Source organism: Salmo salar, chromosome ssa10 (genome assembly GCF_905237065.1).
Source record: "Salmo salar chromosome ssa10, Ssal_v3.1, whole genome shotgun sequence".
NCBI lineage: Eukaryota > Metazoa > Chordata > Actinopteri > Salmoniformes > Salmonidae > Salmo > Salmo salar.
In genome coordinates this window covers 65,285,630-65,310,567 of record NC_059451.1, presented here as the reverse complement: position 1 = coordinate 65,310,567, position 24,938 = coordinate 65,285,630, and the positions used below count along the sequence as shown (strand labels likewise).

At 43.1% G+C, this 24,938-nt stretch overlaps 1 protein-coding gene across 1 annotated transcript in view; it reads right to left on the bottom strand.

Annotated features, from left to right (window-relative positions):
- Positions 1 to 2,404: 2,404 nt before the first annotated feature.
- Positions 2,405 to 24,938, bottom strand: part of si:ch211-236l14.4 (SITS-binding protein) — an 89,866-nt gene continuing 67,332 nt past the window's right edge. Inside the window, exons 7-10 of the mRNA XM_014123862.2 lie at positions 24,725 to 24,861; positions 23,322 to 23,443; positions 10,535 to 10,714; positions 2,405 to 9,568 (exon numbers count right to left, since the gene is read on the bottom strand). Coding sequence (XP_013979337.1) covers positions 9,392 to 9,568; positions 10,535 to 10,714; positions 23,322 to 23,443; positions 24,725 to 24,861 — 616 coding nt within the window. The 3' untranslated portion in view covers positions 2,405 to 9,391. The remainder of the gene's footprint in view (positions 9,569 to 10,534; positions 10,715 to 23,321; positions 23,444 to 24,724; positions 24,862 to 24,938) is intronic.

Sequence of the window (24,938 nt, the reverse complement as noted above, 5' to 3'; positions counted from 1 at the left end):
TTCTAGGCTAACATATTATAGTTCAAATGAAATTATTTAACAGAATACAATGCATATTTCATAAGGTGTCATTTTCAGGGCCTAGTTTTACCCTAACACTCATCAGGCCTGAAAGTTACATTATGCAGGCTTGCAAAGTGACGTGTAATTCCTATCGGAATCCAAACAGAGTGGGGACAGCCAACATTCTGACATTTGATTCACCTGCAACTTGCATTCAGAATGACTAAGATATGAGACTATCTAAACTGTATGTCACATCTGCTCCTGCTACGCCCTCTGGTGTTCATCCGGTGTCTTCTTGACCTGCAGTTACTCCCCCTGTACACTCTCTCTCTTTCCCTCTCCCTCTCTGTGTGGTTGGAGACAGGTGTGCTGGAGTCAGAGCAGATCCCTACCAGCTGCAACTCGTTCCATAATCAAGACCTCTACAAATACTCAGTCCTGCCACTTCCATTTTGCCAGATTGTAATCTCTGCTCAGTTCATGATTCTAGCCATTTATGATTATTCAAGATCCTGTTACTCTGCTGTGCCTATTTCCCTGCCTGACACCGTGTATTGCAGTTACCTCTCTGGCTCCTGTCTCCTGTTCCACATCTCACCACCCAACTACCTTGCTCTGGATTTTACTCACCACCACTACCTTGGATTCCCCTCAGGACCTGTTTACCCTGTTCTACTCAGCTAACTTCAACCTCAGTCTCCACATCTGGTTTTTCTGAAACTCATCCGAGCTTCCCCGGATCTGCACTCCATATCTCCCTGTGTAACAATAAATATTTTGGTTCATTCATCCCTGTTTCCTCATCTGAGTCTGCTCTTGTGTTCCCCTGTGTCGCGCAGCTTAACACTGTAACAACCAATTATTGGAATTTTGCCCTTCAATGCCGTCTTGTCTGGGTTGTGTTCATTAGGGCACACAACAGAAAACACTTTAAAATGTTTTGCAATGGAAACGAAAATGAGCGTCTTTCCCTGTTTCACTCTGTTTTCGACCATTTGGTGCCTAATGAACATGACCCAGGTCACTCTCCAAAAATACCTCCGGAGACCCGGCTGGTATTTCACATGGCAGAATTAACCTTAACCTTACCAGTTAAAAGCTGGCAAGCTAACTCATTGATCCTGCTTTAAGAAATACCTAGTATAAAAGGGATTACATAAATCCTAAATAGGGCTGAGTAGGGTGATTTGATGAAGGTAAGATGTCGGTGGCCTGCTGCACCCGTCTGTTTGAAGTAAAGGAGTAGAGAGGGAAGGAGAGAGAAGCGAGAAAGGGGCCCCTGGGTGGATCCCGGCCAGGCAGGGAGCTGAAAGGTAGCTCGGGGGGGGGGCTGCATGGGGGAATGTGATTCCCCAGAGAATCTCAGCCACCACCGCATGCTCAACGCCACTATAAATAACTTTTATTAGCTTTAAGAGGAATTAGTGGAGATGTTAGTAGTCAGCATGGACGCAGATATACAGTGACAGACTGGCTGACACGGAGGGGGGTAGAGTGAGTGACGTCCATATGTAGACTGCACACACACACCAATGCACAAGCAAGTGAATACACACTCACAAAGCCAAGCACATGACCATGAGCATACTCTCAAGCAAGTGAGCAGACGTACAACCAAGCAAAAACACATTCACAAAACTAGCCAAGCGCACACTCACAAAACCAAGATAGCACACACTTGAAAAGCGAAGCACACAATCATGAATATGAGCACACAGAAATACACAAGCAAGCAGGAAAAACACACACACACACACACACGTTTGTTTTGCTATCCTTGTAGGCACCAAACAACTGATTCCCATAGAAAATTATATTTTAACCCTAACTTCTAACCCTAACTTTAATTCTAACCCTAACCCCTAAGCCTAAAACAGCCATTGCCCTTGTGGTAATCGACAAAATGTCCCCACTTGTCTGGATTTTCCATGTGTTATTATCCTTGTGAGGACTTCTGGTCCCCACAAGGATAGTAAAACCACACACACACACACACACACACACACACACACACACACACACACACACACACACACACACACACACACACACACACACACACACACACACACACACACACACACACACACACACACACACACACATGCACAAAAATATAAGGATGACTGCATCGGCACACACATACACTGACAAATAAGAAAACAAGCATGCACATGAGCACAAAACACAACATACAATCACACACAGCCAAGCACACAGAAACAAGTAACCACACATTATTTTCTGTCCAAAGGCACAGATGATAATACTATAATCATGCAATAACTACAGACAAGAGCTCTGACAAAGAGACACACATTGACCATGTCCATAGTAACACAATCTTGAGATATCATGATCTGTCTTGTCATCATTTAACAAAGTCAAAAACAGCATCTGTAAGAAAATGTAAACTTTATTGCAGTTTGTCGATTCTATTTCTCCAATTTACAGAAGAGAAAAATAAAACATGTAATTGCACAGTCATTGAAATATGTACATTGCTGATGTGGTTATAGTAATACCTGGTCCGTCCTCCTACTGTATAAGAGAGGGCTGACAACAAGGTACATATGATCAGGCTTGCTCAGCGTGTGGTGGGAAAAGTGTCTCCAAGCTTATCTTAGCAACTTGCATCTACAGTACCATATAACAGCATACACTGAAAAACATAAGCAGGAAAAAAGAAAAGCTCTTTACATAAACAGTTAGTTCTACTGCATTGGGGCCATAACGGTTAAGTACATTCATCTCTAATAGGGTTTAAGACGTTTAAGACACATGCTCACAATGTGCTGTGGCACTAAGACATTGGTGTGATTTGATTAGCTACTAACAGTAGACCTGAGTGTTCTTTCTGTATACAGTAAACAAGTCAAATTAAAGTAAATCAATTAAGTTGTCAAAATGAAAGGTGTAATTAATTGACGCAGTTCAGGTCACAGAATGGCAAACAAACCAGAGAGAATCCGTACCGAGGTTTGATTTGTTAAGCAACGACTGTTTTTTGATTTCTTACGAAGGAAACGTTTTTATTAGAAAATTACATCACCGGGAGTAATTGCTGAAAACCTTTTCCATCTTCCTGACTACAAAACTTAGAAATGCACCGTTTTCACATAGATTGGTATGGTGCTGGATATAAAGAATGAGGTTAAAAATCTGTTTGTGAACTGAGGGCATAGTTACAGTAAATCAAATAATGAATTCACTAACCAACTCATTTAGCAGGTCCGTAATGTGTGGAGACATTGCTCTATGTTTGGACAGTCTCTATAAAAATCACATGCTTTCTAAACCAGATTGGCTGTCTATCTAACTGTATAGCAGGTCACTCTGACAATTCAGTCAAATGTTAATACAAAATCTTTACAGTAGATCCTTCTTTCAATTGCTGTGTAGCCTTCAAAATATATTTGAGAATATTAATATCAATATTATCTTGATAAGGGCACTGATGACAATTCATGGATCCAATGAATGGTTCCCACCGGCCCTTTATGTTAGACAAATATGCTATCATATTACGAAATAATAATACAGAAACACTGCATTTCTACTATAAGCAATCAAGATGTAGCTGTGTGAACTATCTCTTTAAAGGGATAGTTCAGTGAAACGACATATTTAGAAATTCTTACCTTAAATGACTGCAATCCACAATTTGGTTTTGTTAAACTAGCTACGGGTAATATTAGCATTTTGGGACCAAATAGTATCCCCATTTAAAATGTTCTGCCAAAATCATCTGAACCATTGAGCAACACAATCCATTTAACAGATGATTTGGATTGCAGTGTGGATTGCAGTCACTCATTGTACCTAGACTGCTTTCAAGGAAACATATCTAAATATGTAATTTCCCTGAACTATCCCATGAAGGTTAGGGTCACTGGAAAGAGAGAGAGCGCACACATTTGTTTGAGACTGAATTGTTTGTAGAAGAAAGTTAAGTTTAACAGGCTGGAGTCTATTTTGTTTAATATATTTTTTTGTATTTGGTGTATTTATATATTGGGTCTATTTACCGACGGCCTGTATAGGTCCGGAAAATCAGTTATTGTCTATTTTATTACTCTGCCTGAAATTGTTATCTCTTTAGTTCCTATGTCTCTTTCCATGGATGCTTTCCCGTTCAGGGAAAAAAGCGAGCATTATTTACTATGCTCTCTTCCAGGACAATGTGGACTGACCGGAGTTTCGATGCAACAATTGTTTACTTGCAGAAGACTATAGGAAAGAAGTGACTACTCTTAGCAAACAGATTAAAAACTTGCACAATCTACTGGGGAAAGTACCCATGCCTACCTTCTCCACACCACAGGCTGGACGTCATTTCAATGTGTTGAGCGTATCACCACCATCTCAACACTCCTTGACTGAATGGCCAATGCCTTCCAGGCACCCCTCCCCAATGAAGCCTCCCACTCCCTTGGGAAATGGAGCAGGAACGTTGCTTCAGCTGGATTTCGAGAATAATACTCTCACCAATTCTGCTGCCCAACCATGGAAGCACGTCACCCGCCATAGGCCAAATGGAGGGAAGTGGCCTGTGGAAAGTGGGGTTTCTTTGGTGCTGGAAAGCCCGACCCAAATCCAGTTGTCAAACAGCTTTACCATCTTGGCTTCCCAAGACTCCAGCGCCATCCGGACTCCTTCCGAGGGGGATTCTGCCTCGGATCCTCTAAGTTCCCGAGGGGACTCTGTCCCAGATTCCAATCCGCTGCGCTCCTCCTCTCATCGGACCTCGAGGGTGTCTTGACGCACCGGCTCCTCCGTCAGCCATAATGGGTTTTGTGGCCGGCGGGAGGCACAAAAACCTCCGGACCTCCTCTGCCATCTCACCAGCCTTTATCATCGCCAGCTTTATGGTGTGAAACATCTCGGTTCCCGTGGCAAAAACCTTGTGCTGCATTGAGCTAAATCTAACTCAGTTGTTAACTGAACAAACCCACCCCAACTTTGAACACCCTGAAAAATCTACTCTTTTAGCTATTATTTTGAGAAATGCCCCTCATAAGTATACAGCCAATGTTATTTTTGCTAATGAGTTCAGTGACCATTGTCCCGTTGTCTGCATAAGAGATGCGAAGCTACCTACATCTTGCCCTCACATTATTTCAAGATAAATTATAGGCATTTCGCATCAGGCCCTAAACTGTTTAACTTCTTTGCTCTATTGCAGATAAGCATGCTCCATTCAAGAAACTAAGGGTAAGGGATAAAGCTAATCCCTGGTTCACGCATGAACTAACAGAAATACTTCTGGAGAGAAATGTAGCTTGGGCTAAGGCTAGGATGACTGAATTTAAGTCTGACTGGCAGTCCTTCAGACGCTTGAAAAATATGTCTATGCCTGGTAAAAAAAAGGCAACATCGACATACTTCTTGAACTGGTGAGAATCCAGCTGCCTTCTGGAAGGTAGTCAAATCTCTGAAACAAAACTCCCTCCCCTCATTACCCCAGCATGTTATGACAGCCAGATAAGATGGACATTTGTGATGGACATTTTTAATAACCACTTTGCCTCAGTGGGTCACCTATTTGATAAAATAGCTTCTGAAAACTCTGATTCCAACAGAGGAAGCCTTTTACTCACCTCGAGCCAGGTTGCAGAGAACTATTACATTCCCAGATACACATTCCTCATTTTCATTTCAACCATTGGACGTCTACAGTATGTACTAGGTGCCTTATTGAAGATCAATGTAAAAAAAATCTGCTGGAGCTGACTCACTTGATCCCTTTTTGCTGCAGATTTCTGCCCCACTTATTGCAGAATCCTTATCCTATATTTTTAACTTGGCAATTGTTTCTGGAGTTATCTGGAAAATGGCATAAGTCCTCATAATATGTCCTCATATGAGTCCTCATAAGTCCTCATAAGATGGCATAAGATCCTTCTGACTTGGATAACTACCATCCAATTTCCAAGCTATCTTGCCTTGCCGAAGTTTTAGAGTCCCTGGCCAACTCTCAGCTTAAAACTTTTTTTACTTCTCATTCTATTCTTAATGAACATCAATCTGGTTTTAGACCCGAACATAGCACTGTTTTAGTGGCTACACTTGTCTTAGATGATGTGCTATATTGTTTAGACCATAAAAATATGTGTACTGACTTATTTATTGACCTGCCGAAGGGATTTAATACGGTCAACCATTTTTTTACTTGTTCAAAGTTTGTCTGAAATAGGCCTAGATCAGGCATCTTGCAATTAGTTCAAGAACTATCTAACGGACAGGACACAATGTGTGCTTACTGACGGTATCAAATCTAGTTTCCTTAATATTACGAAAGATGTGCCGCAGGGGTTGATTTTGAGCCCTGTTGTCGACTATTTATGTAACTAATATTGGTCTATCTGTTAAGACCTATAACATTCATCTCTATGCGGATTATAGTTATTTACTTCTGTGACCCTTCATTACAGCAGGCCATTCATGACCTTCATCATGGTTTTGACTCAATTCAAAAATCACTTAGTGATCTTAAATGAATGCTAAATGCTAATAAAACCAAATGTATGTTGTTCTCTAGGTCTCTTAATATTGACCCTGAGGACTTGCATATTTGCTAATTGAATGGATCCCAAAGTTCCCCATTTATTTGGATTGACGATAAGCTCTCTTTTAAAACACACATTGAAAAACTGACAAAAAAAGTTGACAATTAAGATTGGTTTCTTTTATAGAAATAAATCCTTCCTCACTTCGGAAAGTAGAAGGAAGATTGCTCAAGCAACGCTTCTCCCAGTACTTGACAATGGTGATATAATCTACATGCATGCGCAGCCTTTGCTTTAAACCCTTTCGATTCAGTCTATCATTTAGCACTGCGCTTTATCACTGGGGACAATTTTTTTTACACATCACTGCATTTTCTATAGCTCTGTTGACTGGGAGTCTCTGACTACCAGAAGGGCCCAGCAGTGGCTACTTTCTGTATATAAAGTGGTTCTTCTAACTCAGCGGTTCTTCGAAGTCAGTCTTAACTGGAGATCCAGCTATTTTCAGACCCACTCTCTGGACTGGCTGGTTTTTATGCCCCCAGGTCATGGAATAACCTTAAGGCCACCTTGAAATTAGACTCACTTGTCTGAATTGGACAGTTTAGATCGAGTTTAAGGGAGATGATATGTGACTTGTTTGTTTTGATTACTCTTATTGTATTTATTGTATTGATATTATTTATTGTATGTTCCTGTTCACCGGGCTCCCTTGCAAATGAGACCCTGGTCTCAATGGTGATCCACCCTGTATACAATTAGGGGAGGGGCTTGCATTCTTTGACAATAGTCATTCTAATCTGCATCCAAACTGTGCTGCAACGGTAGCTATGACAGCGCAAACAGTACATAGGTGTTTCCAACCATTGACATATGCAGGAACTTTGGGGCACCTTATTTTGGGGGGGTTATAGACCATCCTACTAAAATATTTTAAGACAGACAGCATATTGAGTAGGAGGTTTGAGTGGGCTAAGCTGCTATAAGCAATATCTGTTGCGTATGGTGCATGCTATTACTGGGACAGTGGTTTAGGTTCAAGTTCATGTGTAAAAAAGGCACTCAAATGGGTTGCTTATACCAGAGTAGAGCTTGACAAGCTACACTATATATACGAAAGTATGTGGACACCCATTCAAATTAGTAGATTCAGCAATTTCAGCCACACCCGTTGCTGACAGGTGCAAAAAATAGAGCAGACAGCCACAGAACGGGACCACTGAGTTCTGAAGAGCGTACAAAAACGTCTGTCCTCAGTTGCAACACTCACTAACAAGTTCCAAACTGTCTCTGGAAGCAACGTCAGCAAGAAGTGTTTGTCGGGAGCTTCACGAAATGGGTTTCCATGGCCGAGAAGCAGCACACAAGCCTAAGTTCCCCATGCGCAATGCCAAGCATTAGTTGGAGTGGTGTAAGGCTCGCCGCCAATGGACTCTGGAGCAGTGGAAACGGGTTCTCTGGAGTGATGAATTACGCTTCACCATCTGGCAGTCCGACGGACGAATCTGGGTTTGGTGGATGCCAGGAGAACGCTACCTGCCTCAATACATAGTGCCAACTGTAAAGTATGGTGGAGGAGGAATAATGGTCTGGGGCTGTTTTTGAAGGGAAATGACAATGATACAGCGTACAATGACATTCTTGACAATTCTGAGCTTCCAACAATAGGTCGGGGAAGGCTCTTTCCTCTTTCAGCATGACAATGCCCCCGTGCACAAAGCGAGGTCCATACAGAAATGGTTAGTTGAGATTGGTGTGGAAGAACTTGACTGGCCTGTACAGTGCCCTGACCTCAACCCCATCGAACACCTTTGGGATGAATTGGAACGCTGACTGCGAGCCAGGCCTAATCACCCAACATCAGTGCCCGACCTCACTAATGCTCTTGTGGCTGAATGGGAGCAACTCCCCACAGCAATGTTCCAACATCTAGTGGAAAGCCTTCCCAGAAGAGTGGAGGCTGTTATAGCAGCAAAGGGGGGACCAACTCCATATTAATGCCCATGATTTTGGAATGAGATGTTTGACGAGCAGGTGTCCACATACTTTTGGTCAAGTAGTGTATGTTAAGGTTGTAAAGTACAATAAAGAATATTAGCATTATATTCTTCATATTGTTTGAGCATGAGTTTAAAAAATAAGTGCTTTAAAGGAGAGGGGTGTCTCGAAGTCTTGAAGTGTGTAAGTGTTGATTGACAGACTTGTTAGCGTAGTAAAGCAATGAAAAACTAAAGTTGAGGTACATTCATCATACATCAGCTCTGAGCCTAGGTAAGTTCAAGTTAAAGCTTTTCCAAAGAATGAGAGAGACATACCAAGCTGCTTCAGCCTCTTTCATATTAAGCTAACATCTCATTCATCTCATTCATTCCTTCCAGGCTCTCCGTTAGCAGAAACCATATCCTTCTGTTCCTTTTCCTTCGTTTGGTCTTCTTTAGAAATTCATATGTTTTGTTTTTAAGCGAAAGAGGGGCTTGCGTTGGTACTCCATGTCTCCATGAGAACCGGCAGCAGTTAAACGTTAGAAATGAATCATATGTAAACACACAGGTTTCTTTCTTAGATACAAAAAAGCAAGAACAGCAATGATTAAAATAAACAAAAAAGAAGTCCTGAAACAATCAGCCGAGAGGTACAATAGATTAAAGTTTAAAAAAGGAAGAGAGAAGAAAACGACGTCAATAAAATACAAATCGTTCTGAATTGTAAAGTGCAAGTATAAAAATATTCACATCTAATCTCAAGAAGAAGTCTTGAGCCTCTGTCAATTGTCTTTGTGGAAAAGTGCAACTTGAGAACAGCACGAGTAAAACATAAAATAAAGGATTCAAAACTAGTATCCGGATAGGTCACGTATAAATCACGTGACTTGAGCCTCAAGATCTCCTCCGTAAGAAAATGGCAACCTCCTCAAGGGCGACAGGGTAGTCCTCCAAGAGAGTTCCCCCGTCGAACACCTGGGCGTTGCGGCTGTCCTGCCACTGAAAGCCCCCGTCGGGCAGGTAAATATTTCTCTGTACTGTCCCCCTCTCTATTACCGGGGCAACAAGGACCTGGAAATACATAATAATAACAACAACACATTATAGGAGAAGTTCAGTATTTTAAAACTTAATGTTAGATGGTTCCTCACCCTGAAAGTAGTTTACCGGCCAAGAGAAACTGTACTCCATGGTTTGGTTTTCATTAAACAGCCACTACAAACATTTGCTAACTTTAACCACCGCTAGCTAAAAATCTATGGGAGTGATAGGAGCATGCAATACATGTCTATCCCACTACTGACATCAACTGTAATAAAGAGACCTAGGGCCTCAGTCTTCTAGGATGGCATTGGCCACTAGTTGATGTTGGTGTTAGAAGTGGAATCCACGCAGGAGACTGTCTGAGATGAATACTGAGGCCCTAGGCCTCTTTCTTACACTTGGAAACCGGGGGGTCTCATTCAGTAGGCCCCAAACGGGATATTTAAAAATATATTTTTTTATTGAACCTTTTGTTTAAGCAGGAAAATCTCATTGAGACCCCTGCTTCTTTTACAAGAGAACCCTGCAATAAATCATACAAATGTACAATTCCAACGCAATTTTTATATTTACAAGCAATTTAAGAAAAGTAGCTTCATGAAACGACCATAAAGAAAATAAAAACTATTCTGTTTAAAGGTGCCCTAGTGGTACCAAAACATCCAATTTGAGAGAGTTCTGGAGATCACTGAAAAATTAAGGTTTAAAAAAAACTAAATGCAGATCTACCTAACTCCGAAAAGGATCTCCAGAGTTGGCCATCTCTGAGACCGGGTCTGGTAGCTCGTACGTCTGTAGGTTAACAATGAAGTAAGGTATGGCTGAAGTTCGTGCAAGGGGGCTTTATAAACGGAGAAGGTTGTGCCAGAATTTATGCAATAATAATGTTTATTATCGTTGTGCGTCCTTCAATTTGAGCCATCCACTTCAATCTTAACCAGCAGAATCAGAACGAGTATAAAACAATGCCACGTCTGAGTGTCATTCGGTCACCTCGTCTCCGATGAGGAACTGGTCGTCAATGGTGAAGGTCACAGGGTCATCAGGGCTGAGCCACCACAGGGGCCGGTAAATTGGGCTCCCCGAGGTCATCCAGTCCTCTGCATACCTCGTCACCAGTGGAACCACAAAGTCCTGGTGCCACGCGATGAGAGCCCGCGTCAAGTTCAGCACCTAGGGTGGAGGGACAATCACATAGAAATACACGGAAACAACATACTTTTGAACAATCATTGGAACTACCAAAGCTGCAAGCAATGTACTTACTGTACACTGAGGGCCAGTCTTAAACCAGATTAAGCCTATCCCACTGGGCAAAAAACTGATTTGAATCAACGTTGTTTGCAAGTAATTTCAACAAAATAAATATAATGTAATGACGTTGAATCAATGTGGAAAACTGATTGAATTTGAAAGAAGTCATTAACGTAAGGGACTTATATATTTTTTTCACCCAACTTTTAACCTAAATCCAATGACATGGTGACATGTTTTGTTGATCTCACATTGAATTCAGGTTAGTTGACAACTAAATCAAATGTAAATCAAAAATATAATTTGAACACGTCTGTGCCCAGCACTTTCAGTGGAGATTTTCCATTGAGCATGAATTTTTGTCCAGGAGTGAGCTTAATCTGGGTGCGGAAACTGGTCCTCAGTGTACATTAAAGACGTGTAAATGCATTTGAGTTGAGAGAGAGGTGGGCCAAGTTCAGCTGTCCTTCTCAGACATGCAGGAATAAAGAACAGAGCATTGTTAACATTGCGGTCTAACAGTGTCCGTCTCCTCTCTCCGGCTCGGGCCAAACCTCTCGGACATTCCAGGAAGGGTCACACACCCGGGTTAACGTCCTCTCCAGTCTCCCGTGACGGAAACAAAACCCAACCACAACCATAAAACTATGTATTTTGACAAGGGGGGAAAACATTTGTCGAAATTAATGTGGAAGAATCATAGCCTGGCTATGACTAGAGCTCTAATTAAGAAAACAGGCACGCGGTTTAAACCATGGTTGTATCCTATTTGGACTCAAAACGGTGATTGATGTAACAGTCTCTGAAGGGTGTTGCGCATGCACGCGCACGCACACACACACACACACACACACACACACACACACACACACACACACACACACACACTATGATGGCCAATGCAAATACACCCAAACACACGCGCACACTATGGAAAATAAAGGTAGTCCAAGGTATTTCTCACGACAACACAATAATAGCAGTCTACTGTAATTTGTCATGTGTTATATATCCAGCAGAACACCACTTAATTCAAGCTCTCTGAGACACAAATGACACCCTACTTCCCATACAGTGCACTACTTTTTATCAGAACCACATATGGAGGAATAGGGTGTCATTTGAGATACAGCCAAGGACCGACATGGAAAAACTGCAGTCCCTCAATCACTGACTGACCAATATTTTCACATTTCCCATTTCTCCATAATTGCCATGCAAATGATGTTTCTCTCTGGATATTTTCTCCCTCTCTTCGCTTCCCAAAAGTGGAAAAATGAGTTGATCTCCCTCAGCCCTGTCACACTAGTCAATTACACATGGGAACCTTAATGACTGTAATAAAGCCTTTTTCCAAGACTTGTCCTCAAATTCATTATCATTCCTGCCGAAGTGGCTCGCATCATGGCCCGAGAGTGAGAGAGTCATAAATCTAGAGGAAGCCCCTAATGTAGACCAGATGGACTCCTAACCACAGGTGATACTGGGCCGGAGGGAGAGAGGGGGCCAACCGATTGCTCCCATTGACAGAAGGGGGAAAAACACTCTTTCACCACCATCATCACCTCACCCTCTATCCTCGCTAAAAAAGACACTGTGCTTTGCTTAAGGCAAAACCTAGCCACCCAATCCAGACAATTCCACCCCCTCGCTTCCAGTACCCCAGCACTATCACCCCACCCACCATCATCTCTCCGAAAAGCCACTGGGCATAGCTGAAAACCCTTACTTGCATTCTAAATAGTAGTCTCATTGGGTATGCGAAAACATAACGTTTTTTCTTTTTATGGAGTATGTTTTAAATGCCAGGATGGCTTTCATCTAGTATGAATTCGCTGCACACTATTGAGGAAGATAATCTTCTTTTCAGATCAATGTGTGTTTGACAACAGCTGATAATCAAATAAGGGGATGTTCCAAATGAATTAATTGCAGGGAAAACCCAATTGTGCATTATATGACAACTTCTTAGTATGGATAAGCAATAGTATGTTGACCATACCCTATTCAAAGGAATTTAAGTATTTTGTCTTGCCCATTCTCCCTCAATGGCACACATACACAATCCATCTATCAATTGTCTCAAGGCTTAAAAATCTTCTTTAACCAGTCTCCTCCCCTTCATCTACACTGATTGAAGTGGATTTAAGAAATTACATCAATAAGGGTTCATAGCTTTCACCTGAATTCACATGGTCAGTCTATATCTTGGAAAGAGCAGGTGTTCTTATTGTTTTGTATACTTTGTGTATTTGTTCCGTTTTTACTAAACTGTATTCTGAAATGAACAAAAATAAACGCAACATGCAACAATTTCACTGAGTTACAGTTCACATAAGAAAATCGGTCAATTGAAATTAATTCATTAGACCCTATGGATTTCACATGACTGGGCAGAGACGCAGCTATGGGTGGACCTGGGAGGGCATAGGCCCACCAACTTGGGAGCCAGGCCCACCAGATGGGGAGCCAGGCCTAGCCAATCAGAATGAGTTTTTCCCCACAAAAGGGCTTTATTACAGACCGAAATACTCTTCAGTTTCATCAGCTGTCTGGGTGGCTGGTCTCAGACAATCCAACAGGTGAAGAAGCCGAATGTGGAGGACCTGGGCTGGCATGGTTACATGTGGTTTGCGTTTGTGTGGCCGGTTGGACGTACTGCCAAATTCTCTAAAACAATGTTGTAGGCGGCTTATGGTAGAGCAATTAACCTTAAATTCTCTGGCAACAGCTCTGGTGGACATTCCTGCAGCCAGCATGCCAATTGCACGCTCCCTCAAAACTTGAGACATCGATGGCATTGTGTGACAAAACATTTTAGAGTGGCCTTTTATTGTTCCCAGCACAAGGTGCACTTGTGTAATGATGATGCCGTTTAATTAGCTTCTTGATATGCCACACCTGTCAGGTGGATGGGTTATCTTGGCAAAGGCGAAATGTTCACTAACAGGGATGTAAACAAATTTGTACACAAAAGTGGAGAGAAATACGCTTTTTGTGCGTATTGAAAATGTATTTAATTTCAGCTCATGAACCATAGGACCAACAAGTTACATGTTTTGTTCAGTAAAGTATGTTGTATGGTTAGTACACCGTATATAGTTGAAGTAGTATAGGCAAGAACGATTTCGGCCACGGCCACTGTGCTTTGGTGAAGGTAAAACATAGCCACCTCTTACGTACAATACATGACCAAAATGATGTGGACACCTGCTCGTCAAACATCTCATTCCAAAATCATGGGCATTAATATGGAGTTGGTCCCCCTTTGCTGCTATAACAGCCTCCACTCTTCTGGGAAGGATTTCCACTACATGTTGGAACATTGCTGCGGGGACTTGCTGCCATTCAGCCAAAAGAGCATTAATGAGGTTGGGCACTGATATTGGGTGATTAGGCCTGGCTAGCAAGCAGTGTCCAATTCATCCTAAAGGTGATTGATGGGGTTGAGGTCAGGGCTCTGTGAAGGCAAGTCAAGTTCTTCCACACCGATGTCGACAAACCATTTCTGTATGGACATCGCTTTGTGCACGGGACATTGTCATACTGAAACAGAAAAGAGCTTTCCCCAAAATATTGCCACAAAGTTGGAAGCACAGAATCGTCTAGAGTATAATTGTATGCTGTAGCTTTCAGATTTCCCTTCACTGGAACTAAGGGAACTAGCCTGAACCATGAAAAACATCCCCAGACCATTATTCCTCCTCCACCAAACTTTACAGTTGGCACTATGCATTTTACAGTTGGCACTATGCAACCCAGATTCGTCCATCAGACTGCCAGATGGTGAAGCATGATTCATCACTCCAGTGAACATATTTCCACTGCTCCAGTCCAATGGTGGTGAGCCTTACACCACTCCAGCCGACGCTTGGCCTTGCAAACCGTGATCTTAGGCTTGTGTGCGGCTGCTCGGCCATAGAAACCCATTTCATGAAACTCCCAACAAACAGTTCTTCAGCTGACGTTGCTGACGTAGTGAGTGTTGCAACCGAGGACAGACTATTTTTACGCACTTCAGCATTCGGCGGTCCCGTTCTGTGAGCTGGTGTGGCCTACCACTTTGCGGCTGAGCCGTTGTTGCTCCTAGACGTTTCTACTTCACAATAACAGCACTTACAGTTGACTGGATCAGGTCTAGCAGGACAGAAATTTGACTGACTTGTTGGAAAGGTGGCATTCTATGATGGTCCCATTTTGAAAGACACGGAGCTTTTCAGTAAGACCATTCTACTGCCAATGTTTGTCTATGGCGATTGCATGGCTGTGTGCTCTATTTTATACACCTGTCAGCAACGGTGTGGCTGAAATAGCCAACACCACTAATATGAAGTGGTTTCCACATACATTTGCCCATGTAGTGTATTCCCTGCAGGTTACCGCTGGATTTCTTAACACACTACTAAAGGGAGATTACGCGGAGCTCCGTGTCAAGCCTTCTTGATACTATACAGCGGAAATGGCATGGGAAATGGTAATTGTCTGCGTTCAAAATCCCGCCCCAATGATATTACATCCTATTAGGAACAACGAAATCGAAATATGAAAAAGATCAAGTGGAAGAATTACATATTACAACTGAAATAAAATTATTCAACCAGAAATGTAACTTGTCAATTACGATGATTTAGTGAATACATTTTTAACTGCACACCAATTTTTTGTTGTTGCAATTAAGACAAATTATGCCTACATCAAAGCTACTGTTTTGCAAAAATAAAGTTATTGAAGACTAACTTGTATTTCATTTCCACATTGTAAATGAAAGTGATATGGAATGCCGCAACGCGTGATAGACAATTTAAATATCATTATAAAACAAAGCACTTTGCAAAGCTTGATCTTGTTCATTATTTGAATCAGCTGTGTAGTGCTAGGGCAAAAAACTAAACGTGCACCCCGTGGGGTCACCAGAACCAAGTTTGGGAAATGCTAAGTTAAGATAACGACTTCCAAATAACACGAAATTACTCTCCCATACCACATTTCTTTCCAATTCAGACATTGTTTCTTCAATAAAGTACAATTTGTGCAACTTCTTGTGCAACTTTAAATCCTTAAGTGTCTATTGACGCACCTGTGCATCAATCTAAGTAACATAATGACATCATTTTAAGCTAGAGTTTGGGCTGCGTCTCAATCCACTGCATCCGCCTATATTGGTCTTCCACATCTGTGGTGGAAGGTGGCCGAGCTACAAACTTGTTTGTCAGACCATGAGACACGAAAACGAACAGTTTGGCCTATTTTGCTCTACGACCCCCACAAGTGCCTTAATAACAAACTTGTACGTCATCTGTTAATACAAATAAAATTGTTAAATTACGAGCCTAGTTGGTTTAGCCACAGAAAAAGCCAGGAACCTTCCCGTTAGCCATGATTGGCGGAGATAATGAGTGGCTGGACATGTTGAGAGATGAGTTCGGATTTGCCATGTAGCACGCTTCTGTCTATAACATGGGCTGGTGAGTATGTGTTGGTAATGTTCATGATGTCACTGCGACAACTGTCGATAGACGTAGCTGATAAATTCGCTCTGGCTATCTACTCCGATTTCAGAGCACTCGTCTGAGTGTGCCAGAGCACAGAATAACTGACAAATTTACAAAAGCGTAATTAAATTGTTAACAGCAGCACAGTTGCAGTCACCAACGCTCTGGATAACATAAAAACTAGGGCGAGTAAAATTGTCAGAGTGAGCTGTTCCCTCATTTGTGTCCGGAAGTAGCTAGCAAGCTAGCCAACATTAGCCAGTTAGCTTGGGTGCTTGACTGCTGTTGTTATGTCAGAACGCTTGGATCAACCCTACTCCTCGGCCAGAGCGTCCAGTGTTCGCTCTGAATTTACGAAAGGACAATCTGACAACTCTCTGAGTTTATGAACGCACAGAGCGCACTCTGAGCACACTCTGGCACTCCAGATTGAATTTACGAAGACACCCGTAGTATAAACCAGCCTTTAGTCTTGACATATACTGCTCAAAAAAATAAAGGGAACACTTAAACAACACATCCTAGATCTGAATGAAAGAAATAATCTTATTAAATACTTTTTTCTTTACATAGTTGAATGTGCTGACAACAAAATCACACAAAAATAATCAATGGAAATCCAATTTATCAACCCATGGAGGTCTGGATTTGGAGTCACACTCAAAATTAAAGTGGAAAACCACACTACAGGCTGATCCAACTTTGATGTAATGTCCTTAAAACAAGTCAAAATGGGGCTCAGTAGTGTGTGTGGCCTCCACGTGCCTGTATGACCTCCCTACAACGCCTGGGCATGCTCCTGATGAGGTGGCGGATGGTCTCCTGAGGGATCTCCTTCCAGACCTGGACTAAAGCATCCGCCAACTCCTGGACAGCCTGTGGTGCAACGTGGCGTTGGTGGATGGAGCGAGACATGATGTCCCAGATGTGCTCAATTGGATTCAGGTCTGGGGAACGGGCGGGCCAGTCCATAGCATCAATGCCTTCCTCTTGCAGGAACTGCTGACACACTCCAGCCACATGAGGTCTAGCATTGTCTTGCATTAGGAGGAACCCAGGGCCAACCGCACCAGCATATGGTCTCACAAGGGGTCTGAGGATCTCATCTCGGTACCTAATGGCAGTCAGGCTACCTCTGGCGAGCACATGGAGGGCTGTGCGGCCCCCCAAAGAAATGCCACCCCACACCATGACTGACCCACCGCCGAACCGGTCATGCTGGAGGATGTTGCAGGCAGCAGAACGTTCTCCATGGCATCTCCAGACTCTGTCACGTCTGTCACGTGCTCAGTGTGAACCTCCTTTCATCTGTGAAGTGCACAGGGCGCCAGTGGCGAATTTGCCAATCTTGGTGTTCTCTGGCAAATGCCAAACGTCCTGCACGGTGTTGGGCTGTAAGCACAACCCCCACCCGTGGACGTCGGGCCCTCATACCACCCTCATGGAGTCTGTTTCTGACCGTTTGAGCAGACACATGCACATTTGTGGCCTGCTGGAGGTCATTTTGCAGGGCTCTGGCAGTGCTTCTCCTGCTCCTCCTTGCACAAAGGCGGAGGTAGCGGTCCTGCTGCTGGGTTGTTGCCCTCCTACGGCCTCCTCCACGTCTCCTGATGTACTGGCCTGTCTCCTGGTAGCGCCTCCATGCTCTGGACACTACGCTGACAGACACAGCAAACCTTCTTGCCACAGCTCGCATTGATGTGCCATCCTGGATGAACTCTACTACCTGAGCCACTTGTGTGGGTTGTAGACTCCCTCTCATGCTACCACTAGAGAGAAAGCACCGCCGGCATTCAAAAGTGACCAAAAAATCAGCCAAGAGGCATAGGAACTGAGTAGTGGTCTGTGGTTACCACCTGCAGAACCACTCCTTTATTGGGGGTGTCTTGCTGATTGCCTATAATTTCCACCTGTTGTCTATTCCATTTGCACAACAGCATGTGAAATTTATTGTCAATCAGTGTTGCTTCCTAAGTGGACAGTTTGATTTCACAGAAGTGTGATTGACTTGGAGTTACATTGTGTTGTTTAAGTGTTCCCTTTATTTTTTTGAGCAGTGTATTTGGTTGTTTAGTACATGGCCTCAAGTGAATCCTTAAAGAGCTAGGTGGGGCTAAGGCTTAAGAGGGTGTGAACAATGCTGAATCGGTGTAGACAAAGAAGTGCTCTCCAGTAGGAATACCAAAACTATCAAGAGCCATTTTCTCAAAAGTGAGGTTACAAGTTTATCAACTTTCAAAGCAGAAGGACTTTCCCATTGTTCCTCAACTGTAGTGTATGATATACCATTTTCAAGCTCTGTCTCTACTTCTATCCATTGTAATAAACACAATTTCAAATGTTGCTACTACATAAGACCGAATCGAGCCAGTCGGTCACATATATCCTGACCTTATCTTATATCTCCTAGATACTGGACAGACACTTCAAAACTTTTGTCAAAAAATACATCAGAAGGAATGTCTTTTTTTTGCCATTTATGAACGTGATATTCAATGCGTTTTAAATAGCTAAATGATCCATGGTATGTCCATCTTAAAACAATTCCATATGTTAATGTAAAAATGTTGCACGTATTGATGGTTTAACAAGAGACCAGCTGGCATTTTCAACCTGTCCCTGACTGAGTGTGTAATACCAACATGTTTCAAGCAGACCACCATAGTCCCTGTGCCCAAGAACACTAAGGTAACCTGCCTAAATGACTACCGACCTGTAGCACTCACATCTATAGCCATGAACTGCTTTGAAAGGCTGGTCATGGCTCACATCAACACCATTGTCCCAGAAACCCTAGACCCACTCCAATATGCATACCGCACCAACAGATCCACAGATGATGCAATCTCTATTGCACTCCACACTGCCCTTTCCCACCTGGACAAAAGGAACACCTATGTGAGAATGCTATTCACTGACTACAGCTCAGCGATAACACCATAGTGCCCTCAAAGCTCATCACTAAGCTAAGGACCCTGGGACTAAACACCTCCCTCTGCAACTGGATCCTGGACTTCCTGACGGGCCACCCCCAGTTGGTAAGGGTAGGTAACAACACATCTGCTACGCTGATCCTCAACACAGGGGGCCCCTCAGGGGTGCGTGCTCAGTCCGCTCCGGTACTCCCTGTTCCCTCATGACTGCATGGCCAGGCACGACTTCTACCCCCAAGCCATAAAACTCCTGAACAGCTAATCAAAGAGCTACCCAGACCCCTCTTTTACGCTGCTGCTGCTACACTCTGTTTAATATCTATGCATAGTTACTTTAACTCTACCTACATGTACATATTACCTCAATTGCCTCGACTAACCTGTGCCCCTGCACACTGACTCTGTACCATTTGATAATCTAGTGGTCAATCTTCGTTGCAATAGGCCCATTGATATCAGTGACCAGCAATGGCGGACTGGCCGTCGGGAGCACCGGGACATTTCCCGGTGGCCTGAGGGTCGTTTTGGCCTGCGGTGAATTGTCAACTTGACCATCAATAATATAGCAAGCAGGAATGAGTTGACAGAGAATCCACGCATCAGGCGCGACTCTCACTCTCTCGCTGCAGTGTCCCCGCGCGATGGTGCACGCACCAAAAATGACATCAGGTCTCTCCGCGACGCACATAGCAACCGTCTACCTGCCTGTACAGATAACATTTTAGACAAGTCGCACGGCGAAATGGACAGTCAGAAGAGGAAAGGTGGAGCAGAGAGGGAGAGAATAAAAAAGAGAAAGGCCCTTGCCACAGACGCTGCAAAATAAGCGACATGTTCGCCAGTAAGGAACCAGGTCAGTCAAAAACACTAGCTAAAACACACACACTGACACACACACACGACACCCAGCATGGCTAGCTAAGTAGCCTAGCTAATAATAGTGACACAGCGGCCGGTAGGCTAAACAGTTTGCACGTCTTACGTCTTACGTCTTCGTGGAGGAATTATATCATAGCAATGAGAGCAACATAGCGATCATAATATGACATTGAAGGTAATATGTTTCAGCTAGTAAAAAATAGTAAACCTAGACTATGGATTTGCCAGCATTCGGTCATGACTCATGCCACATAAGCTAGGGAAAGTGCACATGTACAGCGAAACAGGCTACAGTAACATAACCATAATACATCCATGAACGTAACACAGTAGCCTGTGTGACACAGCACAGGCAATGACAAAGATCATTAGTGCCATTAGTACCAGCATTACAAGTTACTACAATAATATACAGCTCTGGGAAAAAATGAAGAGACCACTCCAAATGAAGAGACCACTCTTCATTTTTTCCAGAGCTGTATTAATGTAGCCTACTGATACACTAATGATAGTGAGTATGATAATAGAGTATTTTCTTTGTAAAGGTGGAGAAGGAAGCAGCAGCAGCACTAGAGCTTCAGGTGCTCCTGCAGAACTGGAGATGGTGGTCAGTTCAGAGTCAGACTCAGAGCAGGAACCTTCAGGTACAACTTCAGAGCACAAACCTAAACATGTAGGCTATGATTTTAGATGAATATGTGCTTTATTTATGAGATTATCAGTAGGACTAATCGCGGGGCATACAATTGATGACTGCACAAGTAATACAAGTTTAAGTTTAGGTTATTTACAATGTTAATCTCATTCTGCAGAGCAACCAGATGTGCAGAAAGAGAGCCCAGTACAGAGAAAATAGAAAGGGACAGTGAAAGCACTGAAAATCCATTTTGATTATTTTGCCCGTCGTCAGTCCAAGGATTTTGACTTATTTTTTCAGTACCACCCAAAACAAACCCCCCAAAGAGTCATTCCCAATGTATTCCACTCCAAAGATGGCACAATGAGAAAATGGCTGACATACAATGAAGTAACTCACTCCTTGTTTTGCTCAGTATGTCTTCCTTTCGCAAAACCTTCAGCCAGTGATAGCACATTTGTCAAAGGAGGCATGCAGGCCTGGAAACATGCCCATCAGAGAGTACAGGAACATGAGAGAAGCAAGACCCATAGAGAAAGTGCAGAAGCCTTTTTCCTCAGAGCCAGCAAAGCAGACATCCGTACCCTTCTGAGTGATAATCAAATGTCAGTTCAACGAGACCAGGTCAGAAAGAGGAGGCAGGTCATGGAACGTGTGATTGATGTAGTTAAAGTTATTGGTAAATGTGGGCTTAGCTACAGAGGACACAGACACGAAGCCGCATATAACTTGGAAAACATGGCCGACAATCATGGCTAGTTTTTTGAGCTAATATTGTTACTAGTGGTAATTACTTACTGGTTACTCTGAAGTAGCTATGTTATGACTCTTCCTTAACAGGCTGACAAGGGTGAAAGAACATTTGCTGTGAGTTAAAGCTTTTGTACAGAGGCATGTTTTTTGGACTTTCATATTATACTCGCAGTTATGTAGCCAATGTTCAATTTCATTGACTCAGTGTATAGATGTGTTTATTGTGTGCTGTTGGCTTTATGGGAACCAGTGAGAGAACATTGTAATCTAAACATTTTTGTAGAGGAGTGCTTTTTTGATTTTTGTATTATACTTACTTACATTGTTGTAGCTATTGTTCAAGTTCCGTGAATGTGTGTGTGAATTTTTTTGATACTTTTGAAATGCTTGATGCTTGAATATAAAGATAATCATTTGAACATTTGAGCTAACTCTGTATATCTCATTCTCTTTTTAAAAAGTGTAGGCTAATTAATTGTTTTGTGTGTCTAGCCTTGTACATTTGTATGTGCTATGACTTGTGTATTCCTAGTGAGTTTTTGAGGGTGCACCCATAGCCATAGCATACCTTGAAAACTCAGTGTTCAGATAGGCTACTTGTTGGTCAGTCCCAAATGTTTGTATTTTGTAATGTGGATAACTTTCTTCCCAGTTGAACATAGTGGCCAAATTTATAACTAGTTTGGAACCCGTTACATCAACAAATAGGGTTAGCCTACAAAATTAGCGGTCTGGTGGTTTGCGTGAACAGGGTGGCCTGGGATGGAGTCAAATTCCCAGCCTGAATTATTGTTTCAGTCCGCCCCTGGTGACCAGACACCCTGAGACTACCCTTAGAGCCCTAATCCCTTGTTTTCCTTGCCCACTAGGTGAAGTGTATATTTCTGATGTCCATCAGAGAGGTGAGGATGGGGAGTGATCCAGTATCATGCTGGGAAAGAGAGGGGAGAGAGGGAGGGAGAAAGGCCTAGGTTTGGATAGACCCAGACACAATGTGCTCAATGTACTCTAAACACTTCCACAAACACACAAAAGTGACTGACAAAAAGACAGACAGATGGACTGATGGACGAACGCGGTGGGAAAAGCAATGAGTGACCGAGAGGCAAAGGGAGAGGCTGCTGGATCAATAAACACACTATCAGAATATCAGGCCTCCACTGACAGAGCATACACCGTAACCCGAAACACACTAGCTAAACTATCCTATAAGAATGAAAGAACATCTCTCCAGCTGTTACGTTCGTCTGAAGAAGGAAACCAAGGTGCAGCGTGGTAGGCGAACATTTTCCCTTTATTAAAATGAACACCGTCAAAACAACAAAATACTAGCACGAACGTAAAGTTCTGCAGGCTACACAGTACCTAACAAAAACAAGATCTCACAAAAACCCAGTGGGAAAAGGCTGCCTAAATATGATCTCCAATCAGAGACAACGAAAGACAGCTGCCTCTGATTGGGAACCAGGCCAACATAGAAATATATAATCTAGAATTCCCACCCAAATCACACCCTGACCTAACCAAATAGAGAAATAAAAAGGCTCTCTATGGTCAGGGCGTGACACCAGCACATCGAATTGGCCAAATTCACTCCCCAACTCTCCACTGTGATAGGAATGTGTGGTGGTGAGTATGTAAAAAGGTCTTTGGTCTAAAGTCCCAAATATTGTAGTCTTACAGGAGGTCTGAACATTTGGGGTGTTTGTGTATATGACAGTTCAAGGTTGCATTTTCCAACTAGGAGTTTTGAAAACCCTGGTAATGTTTTTGAAATGTTGAAACCCTATTTGGAGTCTTTGTGGTGTCTTGTGAGGGTGGTGTTCACTCACCCGGTCCTCCCCACAGACCCAGGGAGGTGTCTCAAAGCTGATGACGGGGAGGAAAGCTACAATCTGCAGCCACCTGATGAACAGCTCCTCGTCAGTCACCAGGTTCCCAGATAGAGAACCACCTGGAAGAAAGAAAGAGATGGGGAGGAGATGGAGAGGGATATGTAGGGGAAGGGTGTGGGGGGAGAGAGAGAGTTAGAATTTAGCAAACCAGCCTGCTATGCCCATATACTGTAGAGGTAGACGGACATTTCACTGAAGGCGTGAAATCCAACAGTTATTAATATAGCCTTTTAGTCTGAGAGGGTGATAGAAGTTAGTGTGATTTCCAGCCCATCTATCCTTCCTCTCTCTGACAGATTTCTGTTTTCTCCACATCAAAGTAAATACTTGTCTGATATGTTCCCTAACCGGAATTCAGAGTATTTTGGGAATATGTTGTTTTTTTGCCAAAGCCCAAGGATGTTTCACCTTTGGGAATATGCAGTCGTCCAGAATATCAACGGTGGTCCGATGGATGTTCATTTAAATAGCATCAGGTCTGACTGTAGACTTTATGGCAGAAATAGCAGTGAACCCATGACCAAACCATGTCAAAATAACTTCAAATCAAGTCATTGATCAACACAATTCATTCAAGAGATAATTTGGGCGGCCTCCTGAGTGGCGCAGTGGTTTAAGGCACTGCATCGCAGTGCTTGAGGCATCACTACAGACCCGGGTTTGATCCCAGTGTGTCACAGCCGGCCCAGCGTCATCCGGGTTAGGGGAGGGTTTGGCCGACCAGGATGTCCTTGTCCCATCGCGCTCTAGCGACTACTTGTGGCAGGCCGGGCGCCTGCAAGCTGACTTTGATCACCAGTTGTACAGTATTTCCTCCGACACATTGAGGCGGCTGGCTTCCAGGTTAAGCAAGCAGTGTGTCAAGAAGCAGTGTGGCTTGGCAGGGTCGTGTTACGGAGGACACATGGCTCTCGACCTTCGCCTCTCCTGAGTCTGTACGAGAGTTGCAGCGATGGTACAAGACTGTAACTAAACTAAAGTGTGGATTGCAGTCCCTCCTTGTCCATAGACTGCTTTCAGGGCAAGCAAACAAATATGCTAACATGTACTTTTGCTGAACTTTCCCTTTATACAGGACTATCCAAACAATGTAAAAGCAGTGAGCATCTGAATCACACTTACTGTATTCTATAGACTGACTATTTCAGGGTATAATAGACTGATAGCTCTGCTTAAAGGTATGGATTGATAAATTGATTGATGAATACAGCGAGCAAATTAATGAGTGAGTGAGTCAACATTCACTCGTTTGCTTGCTTGATCACTAGCAAGAGTGTGAGTGTCTTTGGTAGAACAATCTGAACTGAAGGTATAGTGATGGTGAGTAGCTGTGGTATTACCTACTGCGTCGGGAATGAGTAAGTTGTACCCCAGCAGAGTGTGGTGCAGCAAGGAGGGAATGAGGCCCTTCAGTCCAGAGGAGCTCCAGTCAGACTGCAGAGGAGGCATCCGCACAAACACAGGCTTGTGGCTCGACCTGGGGGAAGAGAGATAGATGATAGTTATGCATATTGTCAGTGTATTGTGAGTGTGTGTGTGTGTCCTCCCTCAGCC